The 22113-nt window shown below is 36.6% G+C and overlaps 1 protein-coding gene across 1 annotated transcript in view; it reads left to right on the top strand.

Moving 5' to 3' along the window:
* IL1RAPL2 (interleukin 1 receptor accessory protein like 2) overlaps window positions 1-21434 on the top strand; it is a 607533-nt gene extending 586099 nt beyond the window's left edge. Inside the window, exons 9-11 of the mRNA XM_065916802.1 lie at window positions 1730-1873; window positions 7827-7997; window positions 20743-21434. Of these exons, the coding sequence (XP_065772874.1) occupies window positions 1730-1873; window positions 7827-7997; window positions 20743-21434 (1007 nt within the window). The remainder of the gene's footprint in view (window positions 1-1729; window positions 1874-7826; window positions 7998-20742) is intronic.
* The last annotated feature ends 679 nt before the right edge of the window (window positions 21435-22113 follow it).

Genomic DNA, 22113 nt, shown 5'->3' with positions numbered 1-22113 from the left:
AAAATGTAAAGGACAGAAGCAGCCAAATTTCACTGCAAGTCATATGTTTTTGAGAAGTATTACCAATAGTTCTATGGAGGAACAAAGAGAAGGCTTTTCACGGTTAGTTTCCAGGATGGAGCTTACAAAACTGTGGTGCAATAAAAAGAACCTTAAATTTGAAATTAAAATATCTGTTCTCAGGTCTACTTCTTAGCTATAAGACCTTGAGTAAGTGAACAAACTGCTGAGTCAGATTCTTCATTGATGAATTTGAATCAGTAATTCCTGCCCTAACAGATTACTTAGAGAATAGATGGTAGACTAGTAGAAAATTTTATCTATAATATACATTACTTGTAATATATATTATATATGTTTATCTTTTTTCTTATTGTTACATTGAACCTAATTTATCTTAAACAATAAGTCTATATAGAGATAAGGGGCAATCTCGGGGAAATACAGATGACCGATGATCTTCTTGTCAAGAGACCTTCAAGAATGGCAGTTTGTCATGGTCATCAATTTGATTTTGGCCAGAATTGATGCATCCAGGGAGGCTGATTGATGCCAAGGAAACTCAGAAACAACTGATGTACAAACCAAAATGCCACTTCCTTTTTCAGTTTGTAGTTACATGGTAAGCTGAATTAATAATAAAAGAGTCACTTGGCAATTATGAGATTAGATTAAAGGGAACTTAGGTCATTATAAGGTAGGTTTACCTGTGTTCTGTTGAGACCAGTGAATTTCCGTGTGCCAAAGTGGAAAATGTCTCTGGTCTAGTGTCTTTCAGATTCAGCACTTCTCCTCTGCACATTGCTGAATTTATATTCTAAATTCTTCTCTGACTTCCCCTTTCTCTAAATTCCATGATACTATCTCCTCTTTTGATGACACACCCTAGATTTTGTAATATCACTAATTAAGCTACAGGTAAGTCACTATTCTCTGAGCCTGGGGTATATTAAGTCTCCTTCCATTATGTATTGATTTAAATTTTCCAACTGTCACAGTTCTAGGGGTGCCCCACTGGAACAACCTAAGGCTGCTATCAGGCATCTTTGTGTTGGCTGAATAGGCCAAGTGATTAGCCTGGATTTCTCATACTCTCTTAGCCCCGCTGGGCATATTATATTGCATATAAATTATAGTCATTTATTCAATTAAGTAGGGAAAATGGATAAACTAATTTCCCCTGCCTACCTTCTATTAGGTTATGTTCTACCAAGGTTAAATGAAATAGTTAAATCCTGCAAGCTCATTAGATTTTATTTGATTCTGAGAATAATTTTATGATTCTGGTCTCCTGTAGAAGAATAGGGCCTGTGTCCTAAGAAGTATTAGATGGTAATCTTCCTAAGCCAAAAGATAATTTCATAGAAACAACAAAATATTGGACATGAACCCAGTAAAAGGCAACTCTAATAGTTTCCTGAAATACACTTCAAGCAAAAGTATACATGTGAGATATAGATGTGTTCAAAACAAAGTGCCAGATACTATTCTTTTTCAGATAGACTTATCACTTTCAATAGTAAAATTTTTCAAATATTTAAAAGAGAGTTAATTTGATAAAAACTGATTTACACAAATGTATCAAGAACACATCTACTTACTGCACTTATCAAGAATCTTTTGTAAAGAAAAATACAATGGGCTGTACAATTTTAGACACTTGAAATATCAGAAGTTCCTCAGTATTGATGATTTAATTACCTTTTCCTGTTTATTTTATTTGTTCCAGATTTAATCTACAAAATTGAGCTTGCAGGAGGCCTGGGAGCAATCTTCCTCCTCTTTGTACTGCTTGTGGTCATCTACAAATGCTACAATATTGAATTAATGCTCTTCTACCGACAGCATTTTGGAGGTGATGAAATTGCAGATGGTAAGCTATCTTTTGTTGTTCAAGCTCAATTAAAAAGCATGAATTTGTGATTATGTAAGAGAATATCCCTATTCCTAGGAGATACAAGATGAAAAATTTTAAGTTAAAAGGGTATGAGTAGAGCAATTTACCCTCAAATAATTCAGAAAAAAAAATGCTTTTAATCTATCAAGAAAGAGAGCAAAGGTAATAAAATACTAACAATAGATGAACCTGGGTAAAGTATATATGGGTGTTCTTTAAAATGGTTTTATTTCTTGAAATTATTTCAAAAAATAGTTTAACAAGGAGATACTAGTTGGTTAGGAGATCAACCAGTGCTGTCAAAACCCTTACTAAGAAACAAATTAAGAACCAAATTTATTTTTTTCTCTAGAAAATTCAAATTTAGGTGCAGATCATATTTAGCTCTTCCTGGCATCAAAGAAAACCCAAGTTATTCAAGAAACATATTAATAGCCATAGAGATACTCGATTTAAAGCTAATAGTACATCTGGACCCACATATTTTGTGTGATTTTATAACAATTCTCAAAGGTGACTTCAAAGGAAAAAAATTCTGATTGTAGCTTATAATTTTCTTATGTTTGCCATTCATGGCTTGTGGAAATCTTATAAATGAGATATTAGCAAAACATTGTACTGAGCCTGTTTCTTTGAACATTCAAAAATGAGTTAATTTTTCAAGAGAACAAACTACCATACTTCCCAATCAAAACTAATAAGAAATCATGACATATCACTCCTTATGCATACAGTCTTCACCAGCAAACTACTATAAGCCTTGGAAATGTGTGTATGGAATGCCCAAGCTAAGCCAAGATAAAAAAAGAAGTCCAATTGTAAGTCATTACTTTAAAAAGCCAAATTTAAATCTTAGTTTTCATTGTACTAGAATAATGAAAGTTAGAGCTTTTGTTTTGTTTTGAGATCCTCAAAGGAGAAGAGTTTATGATTTTGTTTTATTTTTATAGTGATAGGAGAAGGACAGAGTGGTGACGGTAACATCAAAATTTTTGAGGAACCTTTGATATTGGTCTTATTGTTACTATTATGTGAACAATGATATGAGTATGTTCTAATTGACTTCTATATTTTTGCAGTAAATTAGAGAAATGCTGTTTGATGAATACATGTGCATGCTTATTATCAAAGCAGTGTTCTCACCTAATGATTATAGCAGCCTATTTAAAAGTATCACAGGCCCTTTTTCAGATATATCTTTAAAATGAGAAATTAAAGCCTGTTCTGACCATGATTATAGGCTCCAACAATATGTATGAAAATGTAGTCAGTTACCTTCAGTTTCTGTATACAATAATTAATACTGGAAAATCTGACTCCTTAACCTCTACACATAAAATAATGAGATGGAATATGCTATTGGGGAAAATTTCACTGTTTTCCAAGTGCCAATGAATAGCCAAATGGGAATAGCAATTAAGAGTGTTAAAGATGCATTGTCTATGTGAAAGTACATGAAAGGGAGTCTACTGTGATTCATTTGCTTTAGGTCATGATTACAAGCAATTTGTTAAAACTTTCTGTAAGTAAGGTGATATAATTTACTAAGTTCATCTGAAATAATTACTTTCATCATCCATATCTGATAATCCAGACTAACTGATCAGTTGTAGTACATATTTGTAAGATTAAATTCATGCTAATATCATAGGACATTTTGCATCCATATCTTCAATATTGCCCAAGTGACCAAAGATGACAAGTAATCTAGAGCATTTTGGTTAGAGAATTGAGTGTATTGATTCCAAACCAATTATTTTAGGGAAAAAAATGCAATGGTGGAGGACTTCAAGGGTTTTCAGCAGAAAGGAAAATTAAAATAGTTTATATTCCTACATGGAACTTGGACCTTAAACACACAATCTCTGTACTAGTTGAATGGAATACTAAAAAGTCAACAGATATATAGTGAGGATGAATAAATGAATATTAAAAGCCTTTTAGATATATCCGGTTTCATGATGCCAAATGTCAGCTAGATATCCTATTGAATTTTTCATTTCTTTATTTAAATATTTTGACATCTCAAAGACACACCATAGTTGTACCCATGTACCTTTTGTTCATGTTTCCTCTTTGATTCATATCCATAGTAGCATTTCCTGAAAGTCATTATAAAATGCCATATTTTTTATAAAATAAAATCTACTTTGACTTCTTACACATATTTGATATAATTAATTTCATTTCAATTCATCAATGCTTGCTTAATTTATTTGACCTTTGAATTATGTAGTCATTAAATACTTACTAAGTGTCTACTATGTACCAAGCACCATGAATGATGTATTTACTTACATATGAAATATATTCTTCATCTGGATTAATCCTATACATACACACACTGGAAGTATAGTAAGCATTGGGGACATAATAATCCACAAACTTACACAGTCTTTGCACTTTAGAAACTAAAGGATTTAGTACTATGTTTAGCAGAGGCCCAGAAGAACTGGCAATCCACTTCAGTACTCTTGCCTGGAAAATACCATAGATGGAGGAGCCTGGTAGGCTGCAGTCCATGGGGTCGCGAAGAGTCGGACAGGACTGAGCAACTTCACTTTCAGTTTTCACTTTCATGCATTAGAGGAGGAAATTGCAACCCACTCCAGTGTTCTTGCCTGGAGAATCCCAGGGATGGGGGAGCCTGGTGGGCTGCTGTCTGTGGGGTCGCACAGAGTCGGACACGACTGAGCGACTTAGCAGCTGCAGCAGAACTGCATTGTAAACAGGAACCACTTCCTGATGGTGAACAGGATTAAAATGAAATTTTAAAATGGGAAGGACAGTGTGACAACAGAAAAATTCTTCCACAGACAATTTGGTTCCCTTCATCATAACTTCTCTCTTCTTTGGGAATAGCATACCTATGGTGACGACTGTGCCAGCCCTCTCCTTTATAATGCATTGTGCTGTTTTCTGGCTTCTCAGATGAGCATAGTCAGCATGATTTAATAAAGAGGAAGGCTCATTAGCCTCACATAACAAAGTGGTGTTGCTGAATGGCCATTCAGTTTTAAAACAATTTTTAGGACTTGCCGTTAACCTTTATTCGCATCGTATCGTATCATTGATATTGCTTTATCTGTCTTGCTCCTCTTTGTGAGCAACAGCTGTGGCTATTCATGAGGTTTTCTTGGCTGTCTACATAGAGCTGAAGTGCATTTTTTAAACTGTGGCATCTGTGTCACTGCTTGCTCACTAGCTGGCATCCTAGGCCTCCTGGGACATCTGACATAGTGGCTTTGAGAGCTCTCTTCCTGCTCTTGCCAGTTACCATAAGCTCTTCACCTTTAGTTCATCTTAAAGGGACATAACTGAAACCAGGAGCAACCATTTTCCAAAGAATGATGTATTTCTAGAATGATATATACAATTTGTTATCCAGACATGTTGAAGGTTAACACAAAGACATCCATGTTCTTTGTCATAACTTGACTTGAGATATAGCAATATTTTTCTGGAAAAAAAATGTCTTGATCCCCCAGAGAAGGAAATGGCAATCCACTCCAGTATTCTTGCCTGGGAAACCTCATGGACAGAGGAGCCTGGTGGGCTACAGTCCATAGGGTCTCAAAAGAATTGGACATGGCTTAGCAACTAAACAACAACAAAAACACCACCTATATTAGTGTATAGGTGAAGCAAATAAGGACAGGAGCAGGAATATGGAGATTAGGCATAGTTGGAGGGCAAATTGTCATAGTCTGGACAAGCAATGGGGCAAGAGTCTAGAAGTTCTGGCCAGATGGGTGAAAGAGTCAGGTAGTCATAGTGGATGGCTAGCTCATAGTAGATGCCCAACAAAAAAACATTGTTGAATGAATTAATAAGTAGTTGAATTTCGAGAGGTTTGTAAGTTAGAGTTATCAAAGTCAGAGGAAACTAGAGTCTAGGCTGACATTATGGAGTTTGAGGCAGCAACACCATTTATCAAGAAAGATGAAATACATTCTGCTCATAGAAATGGATCTGTTTGTCCTTTGGCCTATTTTATTCTTCCAGCTGTGTATCATCAGCAACTCTCAGTCCCAGGTGAGTAATTATAGCTGGAGAAAGTCAAGGGCCTGCAGGTGCATCCTGAGCCTGATTGGAACAGGGGCAGAGGTGCTAGGATTACCAGGAGGTTCTTACATTAGCATTGCTTGTGAACATTCTCACTTCCAAGTGGTGTTTTATGCATAACAGTGGAATGTGCCTCATTTGTAAGCCAAGTGATCTCAACTATTGGGGCAGTCCTCCATGTGTGTGTGTTCCTAAGCAATCAAGTAACTCAACCAAGGCTCACACAAGTCTTATCTAGCTAGAGGACAGGCTAAAGGGAAGCCTCCTGGCTTCAAGCACCATCTTAACATAAATAACCAGGGTTCCTTTCATGTGTGGGTAGTGAAGCCTGGAACTTTACTAGAATTAGAACAATATAATCCTGACTCAGTTATCACTACAGTAGTCAAAGGGGTCCTGTGTGCTTCTTACCATAGTGTATTTGTTGTTATTGTTTGGTCTCTAAATCATGTCCAACAATTTGCAACCCCATGGACCATAGCCCACAAGGCTCCTCTGTCCATAGGATAATCCAGGCAAGAATACTGGAGTGGGTTGCCATTTCCCTCTCCAGAGGATCTTCTCAACCCAGGGATTGAACCCAAGTCTCCTACACTGGCAGGCAAATTCTTTACCACTGAACCACCTTGGAACCCATAGGATATTTATATCTCCTTATGTGCCTATCATGTATACCTCTTTCAGCAGTTAGAACCAAATTATTAATGGTATAAGGAAAATGAGTGGCTGCTTCGTTCTGTAAAGTGTATTTTGGTCAGGTTTTAACTATAATCTAATCAGGCCTGTTTTAATGGAAAATATTTCTGTGCTTTAGAAACAAAATCTGAAATGTTTTCTGGTCTTTGAAAATTACTTGCAAGTAACTAGTTTTAATAAATACTAATAGTTCCATATGAATCTAGACTCACCACATTAAAATTTTTTCTTTAAATAAGGGAATTTTAAAAACCACTATAACTTTTCCAGTGTGTCCCTTCTAAAACCAGTGGGGACTAATACTTTGAGTGGCTGTAATCATTAATAAAATCAGGGAAAAATTCTGTGTGTGTATACACATACATACACGTGCACATTTTCTCTTTGGGGAGACTGGCTCTGAGCCAATACAGCAAAGGAGGAGAAAATTACATTCTTAAAGCACAGTTAACTCTGACTAAATGGGTGAAGGGAAAACCTAATTTGGCGATATTGGAAGGATGTATATTTTTAAACAAAGGCTTCTTTTGGAAGTTTGTGTCAAATTAGTTGACCATGGATTGAACAAGAATAACAGACAATGCACTTGTATAAAACCCAGCTGCTGTCTCTAATATTTGGTAATGAACTGCATTTTGTATATGAGGATGACGACACTAACCAACTGGAAGTATGGCATTTGTTTCAAGTAGAGTCTCCAGGAGTGAAGCTAGATTATTTCAATCTTCCACACTCCAGAGCCCAGCCTCTTTTGGATCTCTTACACATATTTGTGCAAACAAGGTATAGTCTGTGACCAAGTAACAGAGCCAAGCCAGCCGGCACAGAAAGAGTTAAGATTCATGACTTTGGTCTATGTAGTCCTTCATTCAAACACACTGAGCTAATCATTCACACCAAAAGTTACAAATAATTCTCTTTTATTCTGTCAAAACTATATGTTGCCCATTGCATAGCAATTTCAGTTCATATCCTTTGACTATAACTGGATTGTGTTGAAATGTACTAGGTTTCTTACGGCATGGCATGTGACTTATTTTTTCTAATTGTTAATGATGGTTATTAATTATGCTGCTTATTCTAGCCTGTTAATTATTACAGATATTTAGTCCTGAAAGTGAACCTGCTAATCATGCATACAACCCTTTTGTTTTTCTTTGTATCTAAGACAACAAGGAATATGATGCGTATCTCTCTTACACGAAAGTGGACCAAGATACTTTAGACTGTGACAACCCTGAAGAAGAGCAATTTGCTCTTGAAATACTGCCAGATGTGCTGGAAAAACACTATGGATATAAACTATTCATCCCAGAAAGGGACCTAATTCCAAGTGGAAGTAAGTACTTTTGAGTTTTGTATTTTAAAAGTTTGGTTTCACTTAAGAAGTTATATGGAGACTTCAAATGTCAGAGCCAAGTATTTAGTTTTTTTTCTTACAGGAGATTTTATTAAATTCAAAATTTTCCCCAACACCTGTGTTATGACTTTTTAGCATTCAAATTTTTTAAAGGCACTCTCACCTATATTTTAGGTATGGTTTTAAAATTGTGATTTAATTGTACATTTTACTATATTGCCTTAGTGCTCTTAGAAAAATGAAGATCCTTTAAAAATTGTATAAGTCAAATCTTTTTTTGCATTTCAGATTTTCAACGCATTTCAGTTCCAAAACTGACCTTCTGTCATTGTGTTTCTACTTATACCTACAATCATTGTCACTAATAACTCTGAATTTAAGACTTGACATTCATTTCCAGATTTAGAGAAAAATCCACTTTAAAAAAAAAAACATAACTGAAAGACACATGTACCCGAATGTTCACTGCAGCACTATTTACAATAGCTAGCCCATGGAAGCAACCTAGATGTCCATCAACAAATGAATGGAAAAAGAAACTGTGGTACATATACACAATGGAATATTACTTAGCCATTAAAATGAATGTATTTGACTCGGTTCTAATATGGTAGATATTATACAGAGTGAAGTAAGTCAGAAAGAGAAAAACAAATATCATATATTAACTCATATACATGGAATCTAGAAAGATGGTACTGATGAACCTATCTGCTTGGCAGCAATGGAGACGCAGACATAGAGGACAAACTTGTGGACACAGAGTGGGAAGGAGAAAGTGGGACAAATTTAGAGAGTAACATTGAAATATATATATTACCACATGTAAAATCAGATAGCCAGTGAAAATTTGCTGTATGATACAGGGAGACAACCAAGAAGGGTGGGATAGGGTGGGAGGTGGGAGGGAGGTCAAGGGGAGAGGGCATACAGATACCTATGGCTGATTCATGTTGACGTATGGAAGAAACCAACACAATATTATAAAGTAATTATTCTCCAATTAAAAAATAAATAAATAAAACTTTAAAATGTATATTAGACCACGGGGCATGGCACCTCACTGTATATTTAAATTCCTTTTAAGGAGTTCTAGACTATGGGGCATTCCAGTACTCTTGCCTAGAAGATCCCATGGATGGAGGAGCCTGGTAGGCTGCAGCCCATGGGGTCGCTAAGAGTCAGACACGACTGAGCGACTTCACTTACACTTTTCACTTTCATGCACTGGAGAAGGGAATGGCAACCCACTCCAGTGTTCTTGCCTGGAGAATCCCAGGGACGGGGGAGCTTGGTGGGCAGCCGTCTATGGGGTCGCACAGAGTCGGACACAACTGAAGTGACTTAGCAGCAGCAGCAGCAGACTATGGGGAGGGCTTGAGTGCCACTTTTCAATTATGCTACATATTGAAAGTTATATTTGAGTTTCCAGAATAAATTCAGGTTCAAGTAAAAAAATATACTTTTTTCCTTTTACTGTTCAGAGTATTGTACATGGTAGTATAAGATAAATACAGAAAAATATGGCCCCTACCCTCAGAGAGCTTAAAATGTCATTGCAGGAAACTAAAAGTGCTAGAATTAGTTCGCATGTATATATGAACATCCCTGGGAAGAGGAAATTAAACTGTAACCACAAATCAGAATATAGTAATTTATATACAATGCATAACAAAATTAAAAAGCTTATATTTTCAGTACTTGACTGTATATAGAATATTTTCAGACACATTGTTTCATTCCATCCTTAAGAACAGGCACTATTATCTTCATCTTACAGATGAGGAAATAAGACCTGAAAGAAGTCCAGTATCAGTCAGCTGGCAAATGGTAGAGACGGAATTAGAACCTAGGTCTGTTTGGTTCTCACTCCTCATTATTTATTCCTCAATAATGTTAATTCAAGTGATCAGAAGTCCACCATGGTCACTAGCTGGCAAGAAACAAATTGAAACAACTGAGTTTTGGTTGTTCATCACTTTTTATCAGTGTGCATATATTTCTGTATATGTTTGGGTTTTCACGTGAGTATGCACACTTACACATTCATAGGAAGAAACCAGACAATATTTACTGGTACACTACTTTCAACAAATGTAAGACTTCCTCAAATTTCTTACCTTGGTCCTCACCTCTTTTCTTTCTGTAATTTCCTTCATTTTCATGACTTGAAATGCCAGTTCTACATTGATTGAGCCCCAAAGAACATGCTGATACCTCAGAGTCATTTTTGATTATTTGGTATCTCTCTCCCAAATCCAGTGTCCATTTGTATCTTTTCCATGATCACTTCCACCATTCTAGTATAGGCCCTAATCAACTCATTCCTCCATGCCTATTACTCTTTGCCTTCCCTATTTTTCCTCTCATCCATCTAGTCCCATTAATATGTATACCTCCTTCATCATGTCTCTCCCCTATTCAACAATACTTCACCATTTCTTACAGGATTAAATCTACTAACCCTTAGCTAAACACTTCTACAGTCTAGTGCCAGCCCAGATTTATCTCCTAAATTTTTCTCCTACCATTTCCCTTACCCATTCCTTACTCATTTCCCTCACCAATTTCCCTTACCCATTCCCATACTCTAGCTAAACTATGCCTTTCATGTACATTGTATGTCCTTGCAATGCTTTTGTTCATATTAGTCTTCTATACCTTTATAAATCCTATTTATCCTCTCCATATCACTGCCTCTGTGAAAACTCCATAATGATTTCTCTAACTCTAGAGTACATAGGGTATAATCACTTGCTTGACTATAAATTTTGTATTCCTGTAATATTTTGTATTATTTTTGTATGTAGCTTTCTACCTATGTATGTCTTATCTTCTCAGTGAGATTGTAAGCTCCATGAAGGCAGGGACTGTCTCTCATTCATCTACATACCCCTGCTATAATCTAACAGAATGTCTGAGCTCAGTAGATGCTAAATAGATGCTTGCTGATTTTGTTTTAATAGTGTTGGTTTAAGACAAGAGGAAATGAAATAAAAGTTTTAATATTTGCATGACAGTATCTGAAAGGCCTTTTAAACAAGTGAATAAGAAAGCTAAAAAGAAGCTTTCTGCTGAAAGAAAATGTAATTCATAGGAATAGTCTCAGTCCTAATGTGTATTTTTTTCAGATTTTAGAAAGAACATCTACAAGAGGTTGAGGTTGATCATTAGTGAAATATCAAAAATATCCCTTTAGTATTTTTTGTTTAGTTCATTAAATTACTATGTATTTTTTGCATTTTTTGCCAAGAGCATCTCGTTAACTATCAAAATTCTGCAACATCAATTTTTAGATAGTGTCCTAAACTGTATTCAGATAATAGCATTACCAAAGTGGAATTTATATTCTATGTCAAGTCACCTTCAGTAGGATTCAGTGTGGATTCAATTTCTGCTTTGTTGTATTACAAATTTGTTGGCACCACAATAGACAGTCTTTATCAACCCCACTAAGTGACTTAAAAATGTCACTCTTCGTGTCTGAACATGTCAACTTTGATTATCTTTCTTCTGACCCAGAAAGCAATACTTCAACATTGTGCACATCGGGAAAAGAAATAGGGACAACTTGGAACATAGGTGAGCCTCTTTACCTGAGACTCAATAGAGGACACTTGCTTATTATATAAAGCAGTATCTAGTGTGCCTGGGTCAGCATGAGACCCATGAGACCCAGAGTGAGATCATGAGAGCAAGAGAGATGCATCTGCAAATTGTGTTTTCTTCATTCTTTGTTTATTTTGATGACTTGACAGGTCAATTGAATCAACATGCTGTGTCAATTTAGCCAAACAGGTGGTAGAATATTTTATACCTCAGAGTCAGCTAGTTGATTGGCGAAATTGGTTAGTTGTTTTGGTGTATCATAGACAGGCCTGAATGTCCTCCTTGACCATGGGATGTGAGGCTTATACAAGTCGTATTTCCTAGCATGAAAGTACAAGATTTTAATTGAGGACTGTAATACACAACGTAAGGGATAATAGGAGGTTGTTGCCTTATTTATCCTAGCATTTAAAGAACTTAATATAAAAATACCCAAGATGATGTTATTAGGATGAAGAGGGATTTTATAGTCCATATAAGATCATTTTAATTTTTTGAGATGATACAACAATTAAACTAAGCAGGGAGTTGGATCCTGGGTACTCAATGGTACACAGGAAAGCTGCTTTTACAAGTAAAAGACAACTATGCAGTTTTCAGATGCAACCACTGGAGGGTGTTTGATTTTAATCCTTCCTTCCTGAATGAGAAAATTCATGTTCTCTGAATTCCGATTTGTGAGTGTAACCTGCAGAAGTTCTTAAAAAGGCCCTTTGACAATTTTTCCTTTCCATCAACATTTCAGAGCTGGCTGAGCAGTCAGCATGTCACGATTAACGAGTTTTTCCTTGGCATTTTTAGCACGCATTCAGGAAGTCAATGAAGTATATGAATAATATACTTGATTTACACATGAATGACAGAGTAGAACATTTTGGACTTAGTGTATATGTGTTATTAAAGAAGCTTCTATGGTCTGTAGTCGCAGCCATTGGTACAGATTTAACAGGTTATGCTATATAAATATAGACACATTCCTGTGGGGGGGGCACTAGTTACAATATTATAAGCTGTGTTTGTCCCTCACATCTCATTTAAAACATGTTGACCCAAGACTGCTCCTTCCTCTAAAAACTAGCAGTGAGGCCTTTGAGGATTGTAAAAGCAGACTTCATAATATCATTCTTGACCTACAACAATAATTTTCTATGAATCAAACTAATGAAATATTTTAAATAAACCCATTCATGTTTAACACCTTCATTTTTTATGTATCTTCAGTTTCTTTTTCACCACTCTCATGGTATTTCAACTCAACCTCATCAGCACACAAATCTCTCCAACGCATACAGTTTCAAAAGTACATAAATGTGTCTCCCTTACCTTATGTCCCCCTCCCCCTCTCCTCCCCACCACCCACACATGTGACCATGAGTTCTCAGAAAGCTCTAATGTAAAGATGTCACTTTCCAAGGTGAAGTGTATGTAATTGTACCCTCTTTGCATGCCCTACTCGGGAAGTGTCCTTTGGCCATCATGAACCATCACAGATGGGAAGAACTGACACAAATATTTTTCCTAAATGCTAAAACTAGAAGTCTTTAGATCTGGACATTATTTTCCTGGCAGTGACCTACCTTTCCATTCTTGAGCCTGTGGCCAGAATCTTCCTTATGTTTTCTCAGGTTTGGTGCCTGAATGTGTCCAGTAAAAGTTTGGTCTGTCTCTTCCCAGGCTAGAAACATCTGTAGTAGAATAGCAAAAGCAACTTTGTTGCCAACAGGCATCTGAATGTCAGAAATGACAGGCAACCAAAAGAAAGCCAGATAGAAAACACCCTACTCAAACTGCCTAGAGACACAAACTTGAGAAGTAGAGATTTTCTCACCCGTGCAGCTGCTGGGTTTTGTGGTGTAAAGTACTATACACAGAGCACATTGTGTTCATGGGGCCTAGTGGATCCTTTAGGAATGAACAGATGTGCTCTGAAGCTGACATGTGACCAACAGAACCCAGCTGTGCAGTTGAGATTCTGAGATTGGGGACATTTTTGGATGAGTACCATTTAGGCTTTTGAGTCCATCTTATCTCAGTGTTTCTGCAGAGATTATAAAACATAAAAATATAAAAGTTTTTCAACTGACCAAATGGAGAAAACAGCACTCTAAGACTAAAAGTAGAAGCAAACAAATCCTGTAGTTTTTGTTTGCCTTTTAAGAGAAAATGAGCAGGATCCTTAAGAGTACATGTGAAATACTTTAAAAACAATTATAAACTGAGCTAGTTCTGGCTGAAGCTTTAGAAAAATCTATAGATGATTAAGTGGACATGAAAGAGAAAAAAGCCTTTCAAAAGTTTTTAGCTGTTTCCTCTTCTATCCATAGGAAGACTATGGGGATCTCTATGTGAGTTATTCCTGCATTATTTCACCAGAGAAAGACATAGTGAATGAAAAATATTGTCAAGCATATGGTTGATCAGCCACGTCTGTTGAAATTATATTTATGAATTTGGCTTCAAATATCAAATTGTCTTTCCATTTTTTTTCATGCTCAATTTTCTGTTTTTCTCACTCAAGAATCCTAGGACTCCTTCAATAATTTAAAGTAGAAATTCTTATGTCTGATTACATTCTTGCATTTGCTAGACCTTCCTCACTATTCTAATATTCAGTTCTTTAATGGCCTTGTGATTGTGCTGACATTGAAATGACAAATGACTGGAGAATACATCTGGTGTCAGATGATCCCTAGTCGCTTCTGAAGTGAGGCATGCAAAAAAAATTTTGTACATGGATCTGTAGCTATTCATTGCCAATAGTTTCTCTAATAGTTGGACATATTGGACATCATTCAAGTAAATTGTCCTTGGGGAGTAATAAAATCCTTTTCCAGGCAATCTGACGTCTGTGACCTAAAAAGTGTGAGGCAGGGGTGAAATGCACAATCATGGAAAGTTAACACATTGTATACAATTTACTCACATGGAATAAAATTATATATGCCCACCAACCCCTTCATGTTAGAGTCTATAGAGAGGGAACTGTAAACTGTATCCAAAATGACCAGCAAAATACTGTGGTCAATGGACTGAGGTTTCTCATTCAAAGTTTGAGGTAAAGGAAGCCTCTGTTGTGTAGCATTTCAAACAGAGCATCTACTTTTGGGGAAGCACAGACAACAGACACCTTAAAAAAGAGTTGAAGACCAAGATAAAATTGTCTTAAGTACCAAAGGAACCACAGAAAATACTATATAAGCAACAAGTTGTCTTGTTGCATATTTATCAAGATTGTACTGATTAGAATGACAAATCAGGTTTTAGGGCATGAGGTTAAAAGAGAAAAGAAGGAGGGGAAGGACATTTTGCAGACTCTGTTTGCTACTCTCCACATTTTCTTTCTTTCAGTATTCTCTGAATGTGTTCCATTACCTACCTCTACTCTCAGTGAAGAGGTAAAGAGGAAAGTGAAAGAATTCAGAAATATGGACAACATTCCAGAGTATATTCTGCCCACCATCATGCCTTCCTGTCCATCAATTGATGAAACGCAAAAGCAAAGGGTTCATTACCAAAAATGCAGCTTCCAAAGTCAAAACTAAATAAATCATGGTTTCCTGCACTCACAAAGACTCAACAAATCCATGTTAACTGTTGATCAGCTTATTAATCAGAATCAATTAGAACCCTTACATTAGTCAATAGAAAACAAAAATCCTGCCAAAAATAATTTTATCCCTGTGAACTATGAGCTATCAAGTCAAGGACTTGGAGGAGGGGGCAGGGAAGGTTTTTGTAGGGCAAGTAATATTACACACTGTTTAGAAAGCCCCCTGCTCCCCTCACACACACCTGGCTAAATAAAAAAAATTGTAGCCTCAATCTCTGTGGCAGACAACACAGACAGATTCTTACATCTGCCAGAGGCAGAAGCAAGACCCGAAAGCTTTCACATCAGCCAAGATAAAGAGTGAGGTTGTCAACCTGTGTAACTCTTTCAATAAGTTAGTATTAAGCATCATTATTTTAAATGCAGGTAGTATTTTCAGTGAGACTACATTATAAAGTACCTCACTGTATGCCTCTGTTTATACCAGAGGTCTAATAACTTTTTCCAAATATATAGTGCTGAATAATACATTTTTTTCTTTGATACATGTGAAACCTGTATTATTTTTGCTGGTTTCTCCCCACCAGTTATAGGAGTAGATCCATCTCAATCACAGTCAGAAACCATCTTGGTCTTAAGCTTTGATATATGAATCTATAGGTTTAATAAATATAATTGCTGATGGCTATTTGTTATGTAATATTCACTAAAATTAGTAGAATATTATCAATTTTGACACATACTATCTCACCCTAATGATTTGTCTGTTTAACTGATTTTGGATATACATAGCTGTGAGTATAAGCCTACCAAGATTCTATTATTTGAACCTGACAAAGTAATAAATTATGCTTTTACCTACAGACTAAGTACTTGTCTTTTAATTTTTAATATGCCTACTATCCCTGATAATGATTCTGACATAAGCAGCAGTGTCAAAACAAAAATAATTCATAATTAATTAGTTTGATAAATCAAATGGTTAGTAGGTAGTAGCAAGACCACATGGAAATTTATGCATAAGAGTGATTTCTTCTTGTGCTTCTCCCTATATCCACAGTAGATTTAAAGCCTGGCATTTAGGAGTACTGAGATCTTTGGGGAAAGTATACACACCCCATTAGAAGTAGCTTCTTGGGGCTGCTGTTATATTCTTCCTGATTCTATTTCATACTTTTATTTCTTCTTTCAGTTAACTTTTTTGCTTTGATTTTAAGTGTCCTGTTTTCAAGTCACTTTTGTAGATTGAATGCTACTTTTTTAAATACACTGGAATTTTGGTTTATACAACTGCCCATTTTTTTCTTTACAAAATTGTGAAGATCACAAATAGGTTAAGTGTAATAGCTTTGTTTCATATCTAGTGTAGTTTCATTGCCTTGTTTAAGCAGAAGGCTGTCAGACACAACCACCCATAGTTTACTCTGTTATTGTTAAGTTATTTCAAAATTTGCAAAGAAATAACTTAATGTCCTTTCATTTAAGGGATGTTTTATATTTTTATGTGGAAAAAAATAGTCTTTTAAGGGATTCCTGCTACTTGGTTGCTAAATTTGCCTGAACAAGCCAGGGCAAGATTTAGTAAGTATTCATGTGTGCTGCGAATTTAGGAATTAAAAAAAAAATTATTATCTCTTCATGGTAAGAAACTTTTTTAAATAGCTCCTGAAGGATTCTAACATGTCTAACACAAAACCACAGCCCTACCATGGCAAACACCACTGCCTGTCAGGGACTACTCTAGCTGTGGACCAGCAGTGCCTTAATTTGATACCTGTTTTCTGCTTAGTTTATTTGGAACTTTTCCAAACCTAAACATCCTGATTGGTCTCTAATTTAGGGGTGGCAACCTTTCTCTGTAAAGGTTCAGAGAATAAATATTTTAGGCTGTGTGGGTCATATATGGTCTCTGTTGCATAATATTCTTATTTTTTTAAACCCTGTAAAATGTTTTAAAAAATCATTCTTAGCTCAAAAGCGATACAAAAATAGGACATGGCCCTAATGGATCAGGCTCCAGTTCACAGTCATTGGATGCAGACATGCAACTCCAGGGGTTGGGGAAAATTCTTTTGTGCACTTGCTGCAAAGGAGCCAGCAACAACTTCCTGGATAAAGATTAGCAAGTAAAAAATATTGTTAACTCTACCTGTTGGGTCCCTTGCTAATTTAGTATTCCTTTCATGATGTCTAGTTCCTTGTTTGTTTTTCCCAAAGACAAAGATACAGAAAGCAAAAATTCAGGAAGGAAGGGAGAAACAGGGCAAAGAGAAAAGGACAGGAGAGACAGGACAGGAAAAGAAAAAAAATGAAAGGGAGAAAGAAAGAGGAGCAAAGGGGTGAGAAAAAGAAAAAACATAGAGAGAAAAACAGAGAGCAAGCCAGAATATGGAAGTGAGGGCCCAGTTTCTCCTTCTTTTCCTTAGAGCCAGACAGCACTTAGAGGCACCTCCCCAACTGCTTTCAAATATTGAGATTGCTGCCCAGCCACTGATCAGCATCCCAAGAAGTGAAATGTGGGCTTCACATCTGAAAACTTCCACTTGGTTTTTCACCAAGTGAAATGGAACACGAAATTCGGAGCCCAAGAAAGTGGCTTGTGTTTTCCTTGGGACACTTGGGCTGTATCTACCCAGGGAAAATTTAGATGTACTGACTGACTGACTCCAGTGCATATGATTAATGTATATATAGGGCAAACCAGGATAATTCAGACCTTTTTTTCTTCCAGAGCAGGTTTTCAGCTGGAATTATCTGGATGGTTGCCTCAACTCTCCACTAGGCTTTGCCAGGATAAGCAGAGCCAGTGTAGTATGCTGGAGAAAGGGACCACTCCCTCTCTCCAAGGCTCCCTTCAACGCTCACACCCTGTGCAGCTGAGTGTAGTGGGATTCATCTTGACAGGCATTCCCTCTGAGGGCAAATGCTAATTCTGCCTAATTAATCTCTAAGAAGCCCCTCAAACCCTAAATGTTGCATTCTGCTTAACTGTCAAATGACAAAGTATAATAGACAAGTAAAGGGGGAGAACCATATTAATGGGGCAAAAATTGTATCCTGTCCCCTCCCCCAATAGAGAAAAAGGATAATAAAGCCAAAGCCTGTGTGTGTGTACGAGTGTGCTCAGTCATTTCTGGGGACTCTTTGTGACCCCATGGACCGTGGCCCCCCAGGCTCCTCTGTCCATGGGATTGTCCAGGCAAGAATACTAGAGTAGGTTGCCTTTTCCTTCTCTAGGGGATCTTCCTGACCCAGGGTTTGAACCCCCATCTCTTGCATCTCCTGCATTGCAGGCAGGTTCTTTACCACTGAGCCACCTGGGAAGCCCAAAGTCAAAGCCTATGACATCCCAATCAAATTTATTATTGTGTGTGTGTACTGTTTCTCTTATAACTGTGAACACTTGAGTTGTCATTTTCTTTAAGTAGATAGAAATCTGTATAGCTGTACCTTTTGTTTTTTAAAGTATAGTTAAAAAGTAAATTAAGCTACATCCCAAAACATAGAAATAGTGTTGTTCATATAGGTATCATTACTGTGACAAATGTGCTCGTGACAAATGTGCTTGTGACAAAGTTTGTACAGATAAAATTTTAAGAATTAAATGTAAAGCAACAATTAATAAGGGAAGAATACTACTTGGGATAACCCCTCAGTAAATCATTTTGTAAAGAATTCTTCTGTAAAAATAACAATTAACTCATACATAATCTGGTAAAATTGTGTTTTCATGTACTCCTGCACTTATACCATGATTCTGGCTTGGGTTTTTGTTTTGTTTGGAGGAAAGGTGAAAAGAATAATGGGAAAGATGCATGATAGTTTATTTTACTGTATCTTACAGATTCAACTTCTAATGATGAAGCTTCCCACATAACTTCTTTCTTTTTGGGAGCAGAAAGAAAGGAAGAAAATGAAGAGTCAGAGCTGTTGATACATTGGGATAATATTTTTCCACTCTATTGAAACTTTCTACCTTTCCTTCCATTCTGTTTCACCAGTTCTCTAAATGACAGTGATAAATTCCCCATTGCTACTTGTGTGGTGTTTTTGTCTTCATTTTTACTTTTTGCAGATTTCAATGCTGTTTATTTTAAACATAATCTCTAAAATAAAATTCTGAAGGGGTTAATTTTAATAAAATTCTTAAGGGGTTCCCTCCCCACTTAGAAGTTGCCTTATCACCTCAGATACAGTCTCTGTAACTAGTGCATGAGAAAGTACTGAAATGTATTAAGCAAAAAGCAAAACAGCAGTTAACAACAATTTGTTAAACGGGCAATTCTCTGTGTACCTCTCAAAAAGTTGTTTATCTGTAGGGTGTAGAGAGAGTTTGCTCTTTTTCACTTGTGAAAGTGTTCTTGCTGCCAAACGGTAGAAATAAAACCCTGGGAAAGAGAAATCATCTGTAAAAATATGCATTTGTAAAATAAGTTTCTCTTTTCAAGTGACTTGTACCGAGCTGCTTGGTGGCCCCACACTATGCACTGGACGTGACACCCTGAAAGCAGTCTGTAACCTTGGGCAGATCTGTAGTGACAAATGTTGCTCTGCTTCTGTAGGCACTGCTTCTGCTAGAGGGCACTGTACATTAGACAAGGCCTCGTGCTCTGCTTAGTAAAGACAGCTCACTGTTACAGCACCTGTGTCCAAGTCTCCATTTGTTAACACATGTGTGTGTTTCCCTTTTTGGCGGATAAGGCTTTGGGAAGCCTGGTTGCAAAAGGATTATTCCATGGGATAAACAAACCTAGAGTTAGTTGAGTGCTTTTCTACTAGGAAAAGACCAGAACTTATTTACCTCACTTTCAGAATTTTCCCACAAAGTAGAGTAAAGACTTCTCAGTTGATAGACTCCTCCTCTGATACCGTTCATTCCACACCATCCCCCATTCTCCAACTCCACCCCTCACTCCTCCTCTGAACAAAGAGCAGCTGGTTCAAATTAAACTCATGGGCACACACACACCACTTCCCTATCTCCAGATTTGAAGGACAAAATGGAGAACCTAAGGTTGCAAATAACAGAAGATATTCTGAGAAACAAGCTATGATTTTAGAAGAGATTTTTCACCATCTCTCTCATAATTATCTTTGAAGTATAATTTAATATATATAAATTATGTACATAGACCCCCCTACTTGTTTAGTAGTTGGAAACGAGGAAAAGCCAACCAAACCCATAAATACAGTGACCTTCATTAAAAGGCTCCATTTCTCTCTTCATCAACCTGCTGATTGTTCACTTAGAGTACTAGCCCGAAGGCTTGTCTGGAATTAAATGATTCAGTAAATAAAAATAACTGAAATACACCTAAGCTCTGAAGAAGTCAGTTTATATTAGGTAAAACACTGTAAGTAATGGTGAGGGGAAATAAATATATTAGAATTTTTTTTTTTAATTTTTTTTTAGGCATTGAGCTTTCTGAGTGTAAAATACAAGAAAAGAAAAGGTGATATACCTTAGTGAAAGACTGGGTCTTTGCTATACTAGGATGCAAACCTACTGCTTTAAAGACTGGAAATGTCTTTGTTTTACTCTTTCTCTCTTTCTGTGATTTGTAGCCTACGTTGAAGATCTCACAAGATGTGTTGAGCAAAGCAGAAGACTTATTATCGTGCTAACTCCAGATTATATTCTCAGACGAGGATGGAGTATTTTCGAATTGGAAAGCAGACTCCATAACATGCTAGTCAGTGGAGAAATCAAAGTGATTTTGATTGAATGTACAGAATTAAAAGGAAAGGTGAATTGCCAGGAGGTGGAATCACTAAAACGCAGCATCAAATTTCTGTCCCTGATCAAGTGGAAGGGACCCAAGAGCAGCAAATTAAATTCAAAGTTTTGGAAGCACTTAATATATGAAATGCCCACCAAGAAAAAAGAAATCCTTTCTCGGTGCCATGTTCTGGACTCAGCAGAACAAGGACTTTTTGGAGAGCTCCAGCCTATACCCTCTATTGCCATGACCAGTACCTCGGCCTCTCTGGTGTCATCTCAAGCTGATCTCCCAGATTTCCACCATTCAGATTCAATGCAAATGAGGCATTGTTGCAGAGGTTATAAAGAGGAGATGCCAACCACCACCTTGCCAGTACCTTCCTTAGGCAACCACCACACTTACTGTAACCTGCCTCTGACACTACTCAATGGACAGCTACCCCTTAACAATGCCCTGAAAGATACTGTTCATAGGAACAGTTCCCTGCTACCTTTATCACCCAAAGAGCTTAGCTTCACCAGTGATATTTGGTAGTGGAAAATCTGAACAGCTATGTGTGCATACAAAATTTCTCCTATACCAAGCAAAAAATACACCTAATAACATTGAGGTGCTGAAAAAGTGTTCAAAGAAAACCGCACAGAAATCACTTTTGTATCTAATTTTTGTTCACATTTCCAGAATAGTGGGGGGATAGAAGGACCTGCTTTTGTAGTATAGTACCTTGTTCCAATGTACAGTTTTTATTTCTTCCTTAAAAGAAAACAATTTTAAATTCTATTGTTTTAGAGTAGATTTTATGATAGTACTTAGACTGCAAGTTTGGTAGGAAAGCTATGTTCCACATATTTATGAATATTTCAGTATTCACATAGTATTTGAAAGAAGGAAAGCTTAAAGACTTTAATTGAATTTGAAAATTCTGAACTAAGTTTAAGAGGAACCGAGAACTTCTATAGAGTAACTGAAAATCAGGAATTATCAAGAAAGAAGTGTTGAGACATCCCAATTGGAAGATTGTATGTAGAGGAAGATCAGTTAAGAAAAAAAAGTGGTTGATACGTTTAGAACTTCTTCAACATAATGGACAACTTCTGTATACTAAATCAACAGTGCATGATGACAGCTTTTAGTTTTATTAGGCAAGCATATTTTCTGTAGGAAAACTGGTAGGTAGGTAAACAACGTGCATTTCCTAAGTAAATGAATAGAT

This window comes from Muntiacus reevesi, chromosome X (assembly GCF_963930625.1).
Source record: "Muntiacus reevesi chromosome X, mMunRee1.1, whole genome shotgun sequence".
NCBI classification, from domain to species: domain Eukaryota; kingdom Metazoa; phylum Chordata; class Mammalia; order Artiodactyla; family Cervidae; genus Muntiacus; species Muntiacus reevesi.
Note: the sequence above shows the minus strand (reverse complement) of the source record. Positions and strands in the feature narration are given on the sequence as shown.